The sequence below is a fragment of the Neofelis nebulosa genome, chromosome 3 (genome assembly GCF_028018385.1).
Source record: "Neofelis nebulosa isolate mNeoNeb1 chromosome 3, mNeoNeb1.pri, whole genome shotgun sequence".
NCBI classification, from domain to species: Eukaryota; Metazoa; Chordata; class Mammalia; order Carnivora; family Felidae; genus Neofelis; species Neofelis nebulosa.
This window is the reverse complement of record NC_080784.1, coordinates 136,263,123-136,280,867: the sequence shown is the minus strand read 5'-3', so window position 1 is coordinate 136,280,867 and position 17,745 is coordinate 136,263,123. Positions and strand designations below refer to the sequence as shown.

General features: G+C 37.1%; 1 protein-coding gene across 7 annotated transcripts in view; it reads right to left on the bottom strand.

Annotated features, from left to right (window-relative positions):
- Positions 1-3,400: 3,400 nt before the first annotated feature.
- MAPK10 (mitogen-activated protein kinase 10) overlaps positions 3,401-17,745 on the bottom strand; it is a 315,377-nt gene continuing 301,032 nt past the window's right edge. For 6 of the 7 annotated variants that reach the window (XM_058719591.1, XM_058719592.1, XM_058719590.1 and 3 more), the window contains one exon: positions 3,401-8,253. In XM_058719591.1, the coding sequence (XP_058575574.1) occupies positions 8,111-8,253 (143 nt within the window). In that variant the 3' untranslated portion in view covers positions 3,401-8,110. Of the gene's footprint in view, positions 8,259-17,745 lie in introns of all 7 variants that reach the window. The other variant, XM_058719595.1, reaches the window with a different exon arrangement.

Here is a 17,745-nt window from a genome sequence, read left to right as displayed (position 1 = left end):
AGGCTCTGCACTGTCAGCCTAGAGCCCAATACGGGGCTCAAACTGTGAGATCATGACTGTGAGATCATGACTTGAGCCAAAATCAAGAGTCAGATGCTCAACTGACTGAGCCACCCAGGTGCCCCATCATACCTTATCCTTTTAACCTTCTTTGGTTTCTTAATGCTTTCTACTACCTTATCCCCCCATTAGCATGTAGACTACATGAAGGCAGGAAGGTTGCTCAAATGCAGCACAACTGTGTGCCAAGAACATTCTTTGGGAGACTGAAGTGCTCAATCAATATCTGTGACACAAATCAGTGAGTGAACGTTCAGAGCTCAATGTTAAATTTCTGGTTTAGATATTCAGGGATGTTCTGAGTTGGAATTTTTAATAGGAAATTGTGACTAAATTCTCTCATAAGTCATTTTAGGGCTCCAGTCATTATCCAATGACTGAGCAAATCTCAGAGATTTGGCTTCATTGATACTATGGCTGCAGAGAGACTCCAGTATCTGTTGTGATATCATTTGCTGATTTGGAGATTTGGGGGCCAGAAATGAGCTTCAAGCTCAGCCTCCTAGATTACTTGCCCTTAGAAGAAACTGTATCAAAATAAACCTCATGTGATGCAGAAAAAAACATCATGCTGCTTTTTGGTTTTGTTTGTTCGTTTTTTAGCTTCTGAAACTTTTATATTTTTCAAGATACCAACATCATAAGTCATAGATAAGGTCTCAGGGTGTCATCACATTTCTCCCTTTTTCCAGAGACTGACATTTGTTTAAAACACCAAAAGATAGCAGTCTGCCTTTCAATTAAAGGAACAAAAGTGCAGATATACATATTTGCTCACTGAGTTAGCACAGGTATACTTGTATTTTTATCTCTATGTATTTTTCAAAAATGTGTTGTAAAAATGGTTTCATCTCCTGTAATGTCATGGAAAATATCCAAAATTCTCTTTTGATGATTTATTTAGACACAATGATGACATTGAAAGAAGATTTCTTGTTTCATTGCTTTAAGGGAATGAGACAAATGGGCTCATTCAAGTCACACCACTAATTTCAACACATTGCTGTTTTAAAAGAAAGTAAACAAATGACATAAAAATAGTTTGCTTTGATCACTGATTTTTACATTGAAAGATGTATTTACTCTGAAATTGTGAGGATAAAGACTATGCCGTATTTGTCTCCTACCTAGGACACATAGATGTGCCATAAGTGTTTTTGGAGTGAATGAAGGTACTACTCGAAACTTTAGCTCCGAAATTAAAATAGATATTCAGAGCTGTTTTCTTAGAGCTTAATTGGCACCAAATCCAAGTGTGCAATGTATTAATATTAAGGAAGAAGCAATAGCTTTTGAAAGCCTTACTTTTATAAAAGAAACACTTCAATACTTCTAGTTCCCTTAGTCCATCTAAAATGTTATTTGGGTCAGGGGCACCTGGGTGGCTCAGTTGGTTGAGTGCCTGACTTCGGCTCAGGTCATGATCTCTGAGTTCATGAGTTCAAGCCCCGTGTCAGGCTCTGTGCTGACAGTTCAGAGCCTGGAGCCTGCTTGGATTCTGTGTCTCCCTCTCTCTCTACCCCTACCCCGCTCATGCTCTGTCTCTCTCTTTCTCTCTGTCTCTCAAAAATGAATAAACGTTAAAAAAAATTTTAATATTATTTGGGTCATAAAAATTGATTTTGTGCATAATCGTTCATAGAAATATTTTCACCAATGTGAATGGAGAAGAACCAATTATGTGTGAGACACTTTTCTAGGCAAAGTATGGAACATTTTTAAGATGAGTGACATTTTGCACCTGCTTTTGAGTTGAAAACAGTCTAGACTGCTGGGTAAACAGAAAGATTTCAGACAAAATCCAGGGAAGGTCAGTGACAAGGAGGTGAAGTCACCCACTCCATGGAGTGATATTTGATCCTTTGAAATTACATTTCAGACTTATTTTATGTTGGCTTTTACACCAGAATAAGCATGACTTTTAAGCAAGAAATATGTGACATAAAAAGGGTGGGAAGTCCCAAACGGGCATTTGAATCTTGTTTGTGTATATGTCATCACGTTTTATGTGTTTGACAAGTGTCCATTTCCACAGCTTGATTTCAGTAACTAACACAGAACACACTTCTTTAAAAGGTTGAGCAGATGGAATTCAGTCTGGAGCTGAGAGAAATAACTTGTCCCGTGCAGTGGTCCTCGACATAATGTGAACTGAGATAGTGGGATTTTCATTGTGCTTCACTAATTGCGAATGTCTTCCAGGCATGCCTTTCAAACCCTTGGGGGAAGGGCATGCTGCAGGTATGAATCACCATCCTGATGAACTAGTAATATTGAAAACCACTACCTTGTGTAAAACCCAGCGCAGTTATTGAGCAAACAGAACCATCTTTCTAGGTCATTACATAAATAGCTTCAAAACAGATGATTTTCAAGAGTCCTTTCTTCTCTATGCAAAGCAGGTCAAATTACCCAAATATTTGGTAACCTTTTATGGTACCTAGTATGCACCAATAACTTCTTCTGACCCTTTCTCTCCATGAGCAATCTACTGGAATGCAATTTCCCTCCTTAATATTGCAGGGATTTTCAGGTACCTGTACCTCACCATTTTAAAACTTACTTTTATATTAAGAGGGTAAAGATTTATGGTTTAAATATGAAATAGAAGCTATGCCAGAGGTGCAAAAGGCATTTGGCATGTGTTTTCCTTATAAATAAAAGGATAAATTGTGCCAACCCAAAAAAGTAAATATGTTTATCTTCCAGGTTTTCTAATAGTGAATTGGTTAAATAAAATGTTTTATTTACAGAAATAGAAAGACCATTCATTGACATTTTCAAACACTTCCAGCTAAATTAACAGATTCAGTGACTTTCGTATCAAGCCACAAACTCTTATTATTATTTTTTTTAGTTCACCAAGAAGTTTGAGATATTAGGGTTGCCTACCATATGGACAAAAAACCTGCTTACCTTCTCTCTTGGGTAATAATTAAACTGATTAGGAATTCTGATAAATTAACTTAAGGATATTTAATCCTGTTCTACTCATCTCATCCTCACAGAAAATGATTTTCCCCCCCTTCATTAATGTTATGCCTTAAAAGAAACTTACTGAATTTCAGATATACAACTAATATCTGCAGACAGAAATAAAGGTCATTTTTAGAAGAAACCTGTCTCAAATGAAACACAGCCTTCTACGTGGTCACGTACACATTACATGCTCTTTACCCATAGTGAGAAGGTGGGTCATTCCTCATTTCTTATTTATTCCCTGGCACAATCAGACCACACAATGAAACCATGTGAGATGCTTCAGAGCTCCTGTCAGGACACGAAACCCAAGACAACGAGCAGCACAAGAATGATTTTCAACAGGAAAACTCCGACAAAGTCTGGATTTGATTTGGTTTTATGTTAAGGGAAGCAGATTTGCTCTGGTTTTTAATAGTTCATAAGAAACAGAAATCACAATGTGTTGATTCAGCATCCACCTACAAAGAGTCCAAAAAAGCCAAAGTTCTCCCCACTCACCCTCTTGTTCCACCGACATTTTGAAGATAAAGGGCATAAATAGAAATGAAAAAGAGTGAGAAGGAACACAGATATGATTTAAATAATTTAAAATCCTTATTAAACATCACTGAGATTGCATTTGATCCATCAGGCTGACTTTTAGTTCTCACACTAAGACCTTGCAAAGAAACTGGACATGCATGGTTTTGCCTTCCAGGGTTGACCTAGAGCTATAAGGGTGAGGTGTATATGAATGTGGGTGTGCTTTAAGTCCATTTTATAAACACTGACACAGCACAATTCTTATCATTGGTAATAGTCTCTTGAGTCCAATCATGCAGAATAACAGGCATGTGCAAGTTAGGTCTTGTTGCGAGATAGACATGGCAAGGTGAACAGTTTAATGCTAGACAAGGGTTGGGAGTTTTTTTTAGAATATACTGGCCATTGGTCCCACATAATCAAAAGTTAGATATACAGGAGTCCACTTACAAACAGAGGCCTTCCGTTTCCGCCTGACTGACCAAGGAAATGGGTCAAAATGAACCATTTCAGACAAAGAACTGTCTAAGTGCCAAAAGAAGTCACAAAATCTTATATTTCACATGGAAAATAACTAATATAACTATTTACACTGTAACTTGCTTGTTGTTTTGACAGAAAGGAGTATTCCTGCTTGGTTTAATTTTACCTGTAGAAAATGTAGGACTCACAAGTAAAATGTTGGGGGAGGTTGTGGGCAGGGAGAGGGGTCCCTCTTCAGACCCAAAGTGATTGGGATCAAAGATTATGGGGACAATATTATTCCTTTCTCTGAGCTTTAGAAGATAAATTTTTCAGCAAAGCTATCTGACAACATTCTTTACAGAGCATAATGCTTTTAAGATTTAGATTGTCATATGTTAAGAGAATTAAAAAGAAGTAGACTTTGTAGAATTTAGATTTTGCACGAATATTTAAAATTTAAAAGTCAGTTTTGCTTATTTTTCCCTTAGCAGGTCATTAAAGGATTGATGTATTCTTACCTATTCCACTTATTCCCTTTGTCAAGGCTTATTTTATGATTTACCAGTCAGCTGCTATCAGTATCCTTATATATCATTTTCTGATAATGGTAACAGGTTGAAAAGAAAAAACCCGAAAAGCTATTACCTCCTTGGCCCTCAATTAAATAGCTGACTCCAATTGGAGGGAATTGGCCGGGTCCTGGTCCACCCCTAGTATACATTCCTACAAAGCTCCGTCATCAGATTCTTGAAGATGCAAGATTATTAGCAGTTCTTATTTCACAAGAATAAATTTGGTTGTAAGGCCAATGCATCTCTTTTTTAAAAATGAACATACTGACTGAAAAATGAATCTATCAGAGTGGTATGGTTTTGCCACTCTCTCCCAACAATTTAATTCCTCCTGCACGTGGGTATCCAGCTCTCCCTCTAACAAAATCCTACAAAATATTTCATTAAGGGTCACTGCGAAACCATCAGCCCTGTAGGAAGTGACAGAAGGTTAGGCCTCTCAGACTGCCAACCTCATATCCAAAATGAACCCCAACCACAGATAGGACTTTCACTTCTCCCAGGAATATAGTCCAGCGGACTTGACACTTCCTTGTGTGAAAAGCAAGAAAGTCCTTTGGAATTAGCAGGTGACTACACAGGAAACATTTGTTTTTGTTTTTGTTTTTGTTTTTGCTTTTAAAGAAAATACTCAATGCAGAACATAATACATTCTGAAAATTTGATAATAACAGAATCACCTCCTGAAGGTATTATAATAAAGTAGACCCAAGATGGTGAATGTTGAGCTTTTGAAATGAAAATTCTCTTTATTCTCCTATGACCTATCTTGTTTTGATAACCTAGTAAAACTAATCTTATAAGCACTCAAGAAGCCCAACTCTTAGCTGTGTTTGTACAGATATTTCAATCGGAGGGATTTGTTCCATTTTTTCTTGTCCATAAGGGATACCTAGTAAAGGTGATAAGCTCCCAAGAGCCATATAACAGGAGAGATCAAACTAGCGGAGTTTAGGGAAGGCAAGCAATACCAAGGGAGTATTAGCCTGATTCTTGTTTGGTTTAATCTGAGTAAAAAAAAAAAAATCACTTCTGCACACCCAAGAGATCGTCCAACTGTCATGCACTTCTACGATGCTGGCTGGAGATTTCCTTCTGTCTTTTGATGCCATTTTGTGGCTAATGAGATTATGCTTGCGACAGTTGCCTGTTCCCTGCACTTAATCACATGTGCTAGAAAGTCAAGCACAGAGAGAGGACACAGGTGCAACAAAAGAAAAATCCAGAAAAAGGGGGTAAGTAAAGAAGAAGGGATACAGAGAAGTTGTTTGTTTTTTTTTTTTAAAGTGGGGAGTGGGAAGTGACAGAAGGAAAAGTGAGAGAACCCATGTGAATGCGGAGGTATTTGTAAAATCAAGTTGTCTGCAATTTTAATCAAAAAGAATGGCAGCAAGAGAAAGAAGCTGGGCCACTTTTATTCCAGGGGACAAGCTGCACAGGCTGGGTTTTTTTCTCCCCATTTTAAACAAATGACCTGTTGTCATGAATCCTATTGTGAAGCAATCCCATTAATGGCAGCATTGCTCACATGGTGATGGTGGGGGTTGGCTCTATTGCTTGAAAGAGACAAAGCTTCCCCATTGTTGTATTTAAGGCAATTTTCAGAGCACTAGCATTCTTGTTTGCTCTATTTTTGAAGGGATTCCATTTGCCAGTCATATCCCACTCATCAACCGTCCATTTCATGTGTTTCACTTCTTCTTCAGGTGAAATACCACCACATTGGTGAGCACCAAAACGGTCAGAGTGCAAATAACTGTGATGGGTACTTCACCAAAGTGAGTAAGAAGGGAAGCCTCCACCTGGTCCCTATTATTGCTAAGAAGTCACCCTGGTATCGCCTTGTATATAACCAAGATGTTTCACAGTGCCTTCTTAAGTGCTCGGGAAAGCACTTTCATTTGATTTGAGCTAAATTCAGGTGATTTTGCTAAACATTGACACATACGCTTCATGGCTTTTAAGACAAACTCATATTGCTAAAGCTATTTAGCAGCAGTAACTTATGGGAAGAGTTATTGCTGTCACGTCAACTGCAGTACAAAACTCAGATTATCAGCCCTTCTTGAATTGTTCAAATTTATGAAAATAAATAAACATGGAACATCAGCCATATTAAGGAGTCAGGGAAACCCCTGAGGAATACTAACGTCTGTGGAAATGTTTTCAAATGCTGACCTGAGGATCACCCCGTGTTTTGGGTTTGTTTGTTTTTAAGTTTAAGTAACTAACATTTCTTTTTTATTCCAGAAGAGGAAAGTAACATTTTTTCTCAAAATAAAACCATGGCAGGGTATAAACCTGGGAAGTAGCACACTCATGGAAAACACAACCCACAATCTGAAAATAGTCTACGTAGGTTCATTTTCTGTTAAGTACATCATCCAGAGGCAATTCCACTTCGTTCCAGGGAGGGGTTCTTACCATCAGATATGGACACAATAACCCTGACTCACCACCACTCTCTGCCACTCTCTGTCCAGATGTGACCCATAATTTGTGAATGACAATGAGGTCTACTCTGTAAACTGTGGATGTCGGTGTCTCCAGAATATTATCTGGGTAATAATCTCTTTGAGGTGTTCCTCCACACTGAAATGCTACACTCTAGTCTCTCCTACAGGCTCAGTGTCAGAAAAAAGACCCTTAACTTTTTACCCCACCTTCCTTCTAAAAGCCAAACCATTTAGTACCTGGAAACTGTTACCCCCTCCCGCCCCCACACTGTACATAAGCATCACATATGTTCTTTCTACAAATTGGTATACAGGTGCCATTTAATCAGTTCAAATTTGGAAGCTACATCTTCAAGGGTCCGAGAGAGCTCACTCCCCCCATATTTTCCCCCTTTACATGTTTTCTTATAAGACATACAGCTTAATCAATTAACAAACTAAATAGCTTATATACTGGCAATATATTACAGATGGGTTTATGTCAGAGTAATAGATCACATGAAGTGGACCATGTGGTACCCCAGTGCATGATGTCTTGGTAGAGCCCTGAGGACACTGACAGTAGCGTCTCTAAGTAGTGCTGTATGAATACAGACACATGCGGATCTGTATCTACATCCATCTGACTAGGCCAAAAGGAGCAGGTAGATGCAAGATAGAGACACACACATGCTGGATGGGGCCACTGCACACCTTGTCATGCCATTTGAAAGGGCAGTTACAGGTTGCTGGTTTTGCAGCCATTAAAATTACACTTTATGGAAAAGGCTTTTCTAATTGTATTTGAGTTGCTTTCTGTAGTAAGCATCATTGGAGGAAGACCAAAGCAAGAGCAACTAGAAGTTAAATATACATTTAGCTTAGCTGCAATACAGAACTCTGGAGAAGAAGCAGGCTGAAAGATTTGTTTCAATTTTAGGCTTGGATTCTCTCCCTTGCCATTTTCTTATAGTTGCGTGTCTGTGTTTGTGTGTGCGCGTGAGTGTCTGCGTGTGTGTGTGTTCCATCGCATCATCTCCTGAAGAACGCTGGGTTTCGCAGGCAGGCGGCTAGTCACCTGCAACAACCCAGGGGTCCTGCTGAGGCTTCCAGGCTGCTGTCAGTGTCAGATGCCAGGGTCTGGTCGGTGGACATGGAGGAGATGTCATTGACAGACGAAGATGGAGGGAGACTCTCACTGCTGTTCACTGCTGCACCTGTGCTAAGAAAATGAAGACCAACATGACTAAATCTGGAACTAGACTCATTGTCACTCAGGATGCAGGCAGGGGCAAATACAAGAGGTGATGTTTAGTCCATCGTTCATTTGACAAGCCTTCATAGCACAACTAATCCAGGGCTCTGTATTTGATGGTGAAAATCAAAATGTAACAACGTAAGTCCCTGGTCACAAGTTATTCACTCGACCTTGGAACCCACCTGTAATGCTCTTAACAGAAAACAAAAACAAACAAACAAAAATACCCCACTGAAAACCCCAGTCACCCCTCCCACGTCCAATATTGTAATATAATTGGACTGCGTGAAGCCAGTGCATTTGCATTTTTAAAGCTCCCATGATGCTGTGCTGTCAAAGGTTAAAGACCACTGTCCTATGGCAAAGGCAGATGAGGAAAACCTTTTAATAGAATGATCTCAACCTGGATCTTTTTAATGTAGGGCTTTAAAAAAAAACACATGTAAGGGTCCAATCCCAAAAATATGGGCTGAGGCGAAACCCAAAACTCAGAATTACTTGGAAGGCTACAGCTCTTGAAAAATAAAGGAATATTAAGTAAATTTGTCATAGTCATTAAAGTGATCTCAAATTTAAAATCCATCCAGAAAAGCTAAGTGGGACTTTCAGTGAAAGTTACCATAGACATCATCATCATCATCATCATCAAAACACCACCATATACATACTACTACTACTAATAACAACAGAAGAAGCAGCAGGAGCAAAAGCACGCTTTTTGATTTTGTGTTTATGTTCCAGCAGGTTTGCTTACCTGGCAAACTACAAAACAAGAACTCTGAATTATTGTTAATTTGAAAAACGTATTTTATTTATCTGCTCGGTGGTGATATAAAAATTTTGAAACTCTGAGAAGAAGCGTGCTCATGATAATCACTCAGTAAATACTTGCTGAGCTGTATCTTTGAGAACTACAAAGGAAACATGAGCCAGAGGCACTGCAAAATATAATGAAACCATTGGAAACAGTTTACTCTTTTTTCTTTATATATTCTTTTTGTGTGTGAGAGAGAAAGAGAGCACATGAGCAGGGGAGAGGGGGACAAATGGAGAAAGAAAAAAAGGGAGAGACAGAGAGAGAGAGAGGGAGAGAGAGGGAGAATACCAAGCAGGCTCCATGTTAAGCAATAGATGCAGGGCTTGATCCCTCAACCCTGGGATCATGATCTGAGCCTAAATCAAAAGTCAGACGCTCAACTGACTGAGCCACCCAGGAGCCCCATGTATTCTTTATACTTAAGCAATATAGGTGGTAAAAATGCATGCTTTGTGAAATTGTTTGTTATTAAAAATATCTGTAGTTTAAATCATCTAATAAAATTAAAGATGAAGAATTCTCATTAAAAATGTTATCAGAGCAAATTTATCTGAGCAAGGTACATTTGGTGAAAAATAACAAATCCAAAATAAGTTATAATAGTGTTATCACAAAGATCTAATAGATCAGGAAAAAAATCAATGAAGAACATATATGACTCAACACCAAAAAAAAAAAAAAAAACAAACCATCTGATTAAAAAATGGGCAGAGAACCTGAATAGACATTTTTCCAAAGAAAACATACAGATGACCAACAAACACATGAAAAGATGCTCAACATCAGTAATCATTAGGGAAATACAAATCAAAACTGCAAAGACGTATCACCTCACACTTTGTGAGAACGACTAGGATAAAAAAGACAAGAAATAACAAGTGTTGATGAGAATGCAGAGAAGAACTAACCCTCACGCACTATTGATGGGAATATGAACTGGTACAGTGGCTTTAGAAAAAAGTATGGATATTCCTCAAAAAAATAAAAAAATAGAAATAACATATAATCCAGTAATGCCACTACTGGATATTTACCCAAAGAAAACAACACTAATTTGAAAAGACACATGCACCTCTATGTTTATTGCAGTATTATTTACAATACCCAAGATATGGAAGCAACCTAAGTGTCCATCAATAAACAAATGGATAAGAAAGATGTGGTATATATGTGTATATATATATATATATATACATACAATGGAATTACACAGCCATTAAAAAGGATGAGATTGTGCCATTTGTGACAACATGGATGGATTTAGAGGGTATTATGTTAAGTGAAATAAGTCAAATTGAGAAAGACAAATACCATATGATTTCACATTATGTGGGATGTAAAAAGCAAAACAAGTGCACAAAGAAACAAAAAGCCAAATAAGACCTATAAACACAGAGAACAAACCGAAGGTTGCCAGAAGGGAGAGCAGTAGAAGGATCAGCAAATGGGTGAAGGGGAGTAGGAGATACAGCCTTCTAGTTGTGGAATGAGTAAGTCACGGGAATAAAAGGCACAGCATTGGGAACAGACTCAATAGTATTGTAATAACATTGTAAGGTGACAGATGGGTAACAACACTGTAGCGAGAAGAGCATGAAGTATAGAGAAGTTGAATCACTATATTGTACACCTGAAACTACTATAACATTGTGTGTCAACTATACTCAAAATTAAAAAATAAATTTTTTAAGTCTGTGAAGTGGTGAGGCTAACACAATGTCTTTGCTCTTGGGGTAAACATTTCTTCTCTATGAAAAAAATGTGATTAAGATGTGACATTTTCTGGGATGCCTGGGTGACCCAATCGGTTAAGTGTCTGACTTCGGCTCAGGTCCCGATCTCACGGTTTGTGAGTTCGAGCCCCACTTCGGGCTCTGTGCTGACAGCTCAGAGCTTGGAGCCTGCTTTGGATTCTCTGTCTCCCTCTCTTTCTGCCTCTCCCCCACTCATGCTCTCTCTCTCAAAAATAAATAAATATTAAAATTTTTTTTAAAAAAGATGTGACATTATGTGGAGAGGACACATACACATAAACTAAGAAAGATTATATGTATCTTATAAGTATTTAAATTTTTCATTTGTTGATTATAAACATATTTATACAAATTATGGGGGTTGTGAAACAACATAGAAAACAAAGAACATAACAATAGGCACTGATCCTCAAATAAATAATAACTGTTAAACTTTGGGTATATTTCTTTCTAGTGTTTTTGCTATGAAGTTTCTCTAATCGTGATTATTTAATATATATTCTTTTGTATCCAGATATTTTTATATACAAAAAAGCTTATGCATTTTCCATGTTCTTTAAACTCTTAAAAGTATGAATACCTCTTAATCTTGAACGTCTCGAGACTTTTAAGGCTCTTGTTAATATCTACCTATAAATAATTAACTCTCATTATCAGAACAATGTGTAATGTAAAGTTCCCTGGCTTCAATTTATTCCAATTTTACTTAATTGCATCCTTTAGAGGTATGATACAGAGCTACTCCATTTCTTCTCCTGACATATACTAGTAAATTTCATATACTAGCAGACAACTTTTGACTTCCTTACATAACTCAAATGCCCAGCTCTATCCTCCCCACTCCAGTCTGGATTAAATTATGCCAACACCAACACCCTCATGTGTTTTCATAAATGTTGGCCAGTAATAATTTAACATCACTATGACTGACTTCTCAGAATCTTCAATTTTCCACATCCATATTAAAGGGTAGAGATTAAAACTGGACACACACCTCCAATAAAGTCTCAATTGACTGTGGGCTGACAGAGTGAATGGCTTTGTTCATAGTGTCCATTCATCTCCTGCGTGACATATCTCCTATACTACACACATAACTTTCAAATCATGATACTATCATTTAGATTTACTTTTAACTTAAAATATGAAATATTGCTCATATACCTTTTTGTAACAACTTTTTTGAGATGTAATTCACAAATTTAATTTGTACAATTCAACCATTTTTAGGATATTCACAAAGTTGTGCAACTGTCACCACAATCAATTCTGTGATGTTTTCATCACCCCAACAGGAAATCCGCACTCTGTTTCTTACCCACTAACCATAAGCAATGACTAACCCACCTTCTGTCTAGAAAACTGCCTATTCTGGACACATCTTATAAATGGAATCATACAATATGTGAACTTTTGTGACTGGCTCCTTTCACATAGCACAGTGTTTTCAAGGTTCTTAATGCTGTAACATATAGCAAAACTTCATTCCTTTTTAATGCTGAAATATATTCCATTGTATGGATATGTCACTTCTGTTTACCTATTGATTATTTGAAGGGCATTTGATAGACATTTAGGTTGTTTCCATTTTGGGCTATTATGAATAATGTTGTATGAACATTCACGTGCAAGTTTTTATTTCTAAACTTGAAGAGTGGAGTTGATGGGTCATAGAATAACTCCATGTTTAACATTTGAGGAACTGAAAAACTTTTTTAAATTGGCTATACCAGTTTACATTCCTACCAGAGGTGTATGAGGGTCCCAATTTCTCCTTATCCTCTCCAGTACTCCTCATTATCTTTTTTATTATAGCCATCTGGTGTATGTTAAATGGTATTTCATTGCCATTGTGGTTTGATTTGTATTTGCTTAATGGCTAATGATGTTGGGTATCTTTACATGTGCTTGTTGGCCATTTGTATATCTTCTTTGGAGAAGTGTCTATTCAGATCCTCTGGCCATTTTTTAACTGTTATTTTCTTTTTTTTTTTTTTTAATGAGTTATAAGAGTTCTTTATGTATTCAGGGTACAAAGTCTTTTACTATATAAGATTTGCAAATGTTTTCCTCCTTTTCTATGGATTGTCTTTTAATTTTCTTGATGGTATCTTTTGAAGCACACGTGTTTTTAATTTTGATGAAGTTGAATTTACCTATTTTTCCTTTTGCAACTGTGCTTTTAGGGTCATACCTAAGAAACCATTTCCTAACCCAATATCACAGAGATTTACTCCTATGTTTTCTTATAAGAGCTTTATAATTTTAGTTTTTACACTTAAGTCTGTGATCTATTTTGAATTTATTCTTATATTCTATATGAGGTAAGAGTCCACCTTCAATCTCTTGCATATGGATATCTAGTAGTCCTATCACCATTTATTGAAAAGGTAGTTCTTTGTCCATGGAGTTGTCTTAAAATCCTTGCTACAAATCAATTGACCATAAATGTAAGGGTTTATTTCTGGATTCTCAATTTTATTTAATTGATCTATATGTATATCCTCAAGCAAATACCTCATTGTCATGAACACTGCAGTGTGTGATAAATTCTGAAATCAAGAAGTGTGAATCCTCCAACTTTGTTTTTTTTTTTTTCAAGATTGTTTTGGCTATTCTGTATCCCCTGTATTTCCATGTGAATTTTAAGAACAGCCTGTCTATTTCAGCAAAGAAAAAGATAGCTGTGACTGTGATGAGTATATTTAATCTGTAGATCAATTTGGAGAGTATTGTCATCTTAACAATATTAAATCTTCTAATCAGTGAATGAATGGAATGTCTTTCCATTATTTAGGTATTTAATTTCTTTCAACAATGTTCTGCAGTTTTCAGAGTAAAAAATTTGCACTTCTTTTGTTAAATTTGTATTTTATTCTTTTTGATGTTATTGTAAATGGGATTGTTTTCTGTTCATTGTTAGTATATAGAAACACAAATGATTGAGTGAAGAAGAAGTCTTGATGTCAATGGATTGGAGAACAAATGGTTCAAATGACGACATATACATCTCTTGAGTGTTATAATTAACCGAAATACCCAAGTTAATGAGGAAGATTTTTGTTATTATGCTTTATTTAAGTTATGACAAAATAACTAGCTTGAAAATTTTTAAATAAAGTTTTGGCATAATACAAATCAAAAAGTATTTAAAAGTATCTCTACATAATAGTCCTGGTCTTCTCTTGAGATAGGGTTTTTCTCCTCTCCTGGCTGGAGCTGGTTATATGGACATGTTTTGATTGTCACAGTTAAAGTTGAGTACTGATCAAACAAGGGTGAGATAGGACTTACCTGAGATGAGGCTCCCTTTTTTTTTTAATGTTTATTTTTGAGAGAGAGACAGAGTGTGAGTGGGGGAGGGGAAGAGAGCGAGAGGGAGACACAGAATCCCAAGCAGACTCCAGGCTCCGAGCTGTCAGCACAGAGCCCGATGCGGGGCTCGAACTCACGAACCGCGAGATCATGACCTGAGCCAAAGTTGGACGCTTACCGACTGAGCCACCCAGGTGCCCCGAGGTTCCCTTTTAAGAACACAATTCGATGTTTACAAATAAACAGAAACCAACAACAATGTGGCAGCTAGAGAGATTACAAAGAACATTGAGGAAATTCCCACAGAAACACACAAAGTGAAGTTAGCAGAACTGAAAGGAGTGTTTACTAAACTTTTTATATAAAAGGAATCACACTGCAGATTATGCTTCTAAAATACACAGCACTCCTACTATATCTGTTTTAATAATCAGAATATTGTCAACACACTTGTGGAACATTCGAGGTCTTATGCCATGTGAGCCATCTCACTATCATATATAGTTTTGCTACATGATTACCTCATGTTTGTTTCCCTTGCTTCTTTTTACTTCTTCATCATACTTCATTTCTCCTATCTTCCTCAATCTCTAGTGTTCAGCACAGAGTAAGTACTCAGTTTAACAAAGCACCGAGTATCTTTTGTATCTATTCTTCTAGATAGGTTTTGTGAGAGAAAGCAAATTTCGCCTTTCTATGAAACTGGTGAAACTGCTAAACTATTTTTGACTAAGGGAAATAATTTTGTTGTAGTTGTCTTTCTTCTCACTTTGTTCATCAGCTGGCTATCTTCTATATATTGGAATGGCCCGCCCTTTATTTTATCAATGCTGAATGCAAATTATATAGTTAGCGTTCGATCACTCAAAGTTCAAACTCTTTATCAACTGTATTTCTATGGTTTCCTAGACTACTGTTCCAGATTTTTTATAGCACAAATTCATTAAGAGAGGTCCTCTCTTCTAACGTTTCCTCTACAAAATTCCCATTACGTCTGTTTATTGTATGAGACTGGGTCTTTTCTGTATAGCGCTATGATGAAACAGTCGTGTGTACTGTCTAGCAGTGTGCTACAGCTGGCCTTTAGTGGCTTCTGAGAGCCAAGTATTAGCATTAGCATCTCTTTCCAGCTCAGCCTTCATTGATGTCACATAGGTAGCTTGAAATTGGTCACAGTGAGAATAAGTACACCACAGAAATTTGTAAATGCTATTAATCAGTCCTTTTAAAAGAACAGATAGGGGGCGCCTGAGTGGCTCAGTTAGGCATCCGACTTTGGCTCAGTTCATGATCTCACAGTTCGTGAGTTCCAGCCCTGCATCAGGCTCTGTGCTGACAGCTTGGAGGCTGGAGCCTGCTTCGTATTCTGTGTCTCCCTCTCTCTTTCTGCCCCTCCCCCACTCGCACTCTGTCTCTCTTTCTCTGCGTCTCTCAAAAATAAATAAACGTTAAAAAATTTTTAAAAATATAAAAATAAAAATTAATTTTAATAAATATAGTTGTTAAACATCAACCAGTCCCCCACTATTACATGAAAAATCTTTGCTTCTATATGACTTCTATTGCACTATAGTAAATACACTCTTGACTGCAGCTACTCTGGCTTTACTGAATTATCCTTTCAGGTCTCTTTTTGTGTAGGTAATAAATAAATTTTGTAACCATAAAACCAAACACAAATGGAAGAGTCAAGAAATGGACCTTGGCTTCAAATTGTTAATTTACTGCCAGTTTGTGAAAATCTCTTACATGGAACTGAACTGACTTGAATTTGATTATAACATTCACCTGCCCAGGATGTCCTAGCAATGTGAAACATCCCTACCTTCTATATTTTTTTCAGAGAAATCCAATTTTTTAAAAAAGTTTTCTATGAATAAAGCATTGCAAATTTTTGTCAATAAAAATGCTATTAAAAGTAACAAAATAGTAGTAGGGCTGCAAATGAGGAAGAGCAACTCTTTCAATGCTACCTGACCAAAAAAAAAAAAAAAAAAAAAAAAGTTTTATGGAAAGAAGTTATGCTAATGGAAATTTCTCAAACTATAAGTTATGTAGTCACAAGATATTTATTATTTCAGGGAAAATGTTCTGCTTTTTAAATTTTTTTATGTTTATTTATTTACTTTTAATGTTTTTAAATATTTATTTTTGAGAGAGAAAGAGTGCAAACAGGAGAGGGGCAGAGAGAGAGGGAGACGGAATCCAAAGCAGGCTCCAGGCTCTGAGCTGTCAGCACAGAGCCTGACGTAGAGCTCAAACCCACAAACCATGAGATCATGACTTGTGCCTAAGTCCAATGCTTAACCAACTGAGCCACCCAGGCATCACTGCTCTGCTTTTTTTAAGGAAATTATTTTCCATGCACAAAGAAGTAGACACAGAGAACTAGAAGTACTGGAATAAAAAAATCACTGAGATATAGCCTTCTCTTTAAGTATGATCTTGAGCCTCATCTTATTAAGGGCTGAGGTTTCTAAATTTTTTTAACTTTATTTATTTATTTTGAGAGAGACGGTAAGTGGGGGAAGGGCAGAGAGAGAGAGAGAGGCTCTCAAGCAGGCTCCACACTGCTAGCATAAAGCCCAATGTGGGGCTCGAACCCACAAAACTGTGAGATCATGACCTGAGCCGAAACAAAGACTCAGATGCTTAACTAACTGAACCACCCAGGAACCATGAGGTTTTTAAATAAAAAATAACAATTGGACTAGATCAGTGACTATAATTTGGAATGACACATTGCCATAGTATGTGGAATATGGTGAGTGGGTGGGGGTAAGTGGGGGAGAGTTGTATATTTAAATCACCTGGGGAGGGGCGCCTGGGTGGCGCAGTCGGTTAAGCGTCCGACTTCAGCCAGGTCACGATCTCGCGGTCTGTGAGTTCGAGCCCCGCATCAGGCTCTGGGCTGATGGCTCGGAGCCTGGAGCCTGTTTCCGATTCTGTGTCTCCCTCTCTCTCTGCCCCTCCCCCGTTCATGCTCTGTCTCTCTCTGTCCCAAAAATAAATAAAAAACGTTGGAAAAAAAAAATTTAAATCACCTGGGGAGTTTTATCTACCATTTAGAGATTCTGAAAAATCTCTACCCATCTTAATGATAAATATCTTTATTTTGGTGAGTCACTGTTACTTATAGGAGGCTTACTTCTTGGGTGGAATGGGAATGGTAAACAAAGAACTTTTGGAATGGACAGCCTCCTATATTTGTTCCAACTCTAACATTTTATAAAAAATGCTCTAGAAGAAAATTAATTTCTATTCATGAACTGCTATTCCCTTAGCAGTCTTTATAAATCAATTCAGAAAGTAAGCAGCCATGCTATTCTTGAAAATAAATCACTGTGCAAGTGAAATCAGATAGCAGAAGGGAGTACAATTATTTATTTAGAAATGTATCTGAAGTTTAGATTTATTTCTTATTGATATACAACAATTCCATCGATAAATTTCAAACCTGTATATTATTCTGCAAACGCACATTTAACTTCCTATTTACATTTTTAAAGTATCACTAAAACATGCATTTGGGCAGGAGAACAATTTTCACTCAGGTTTTCTTAGT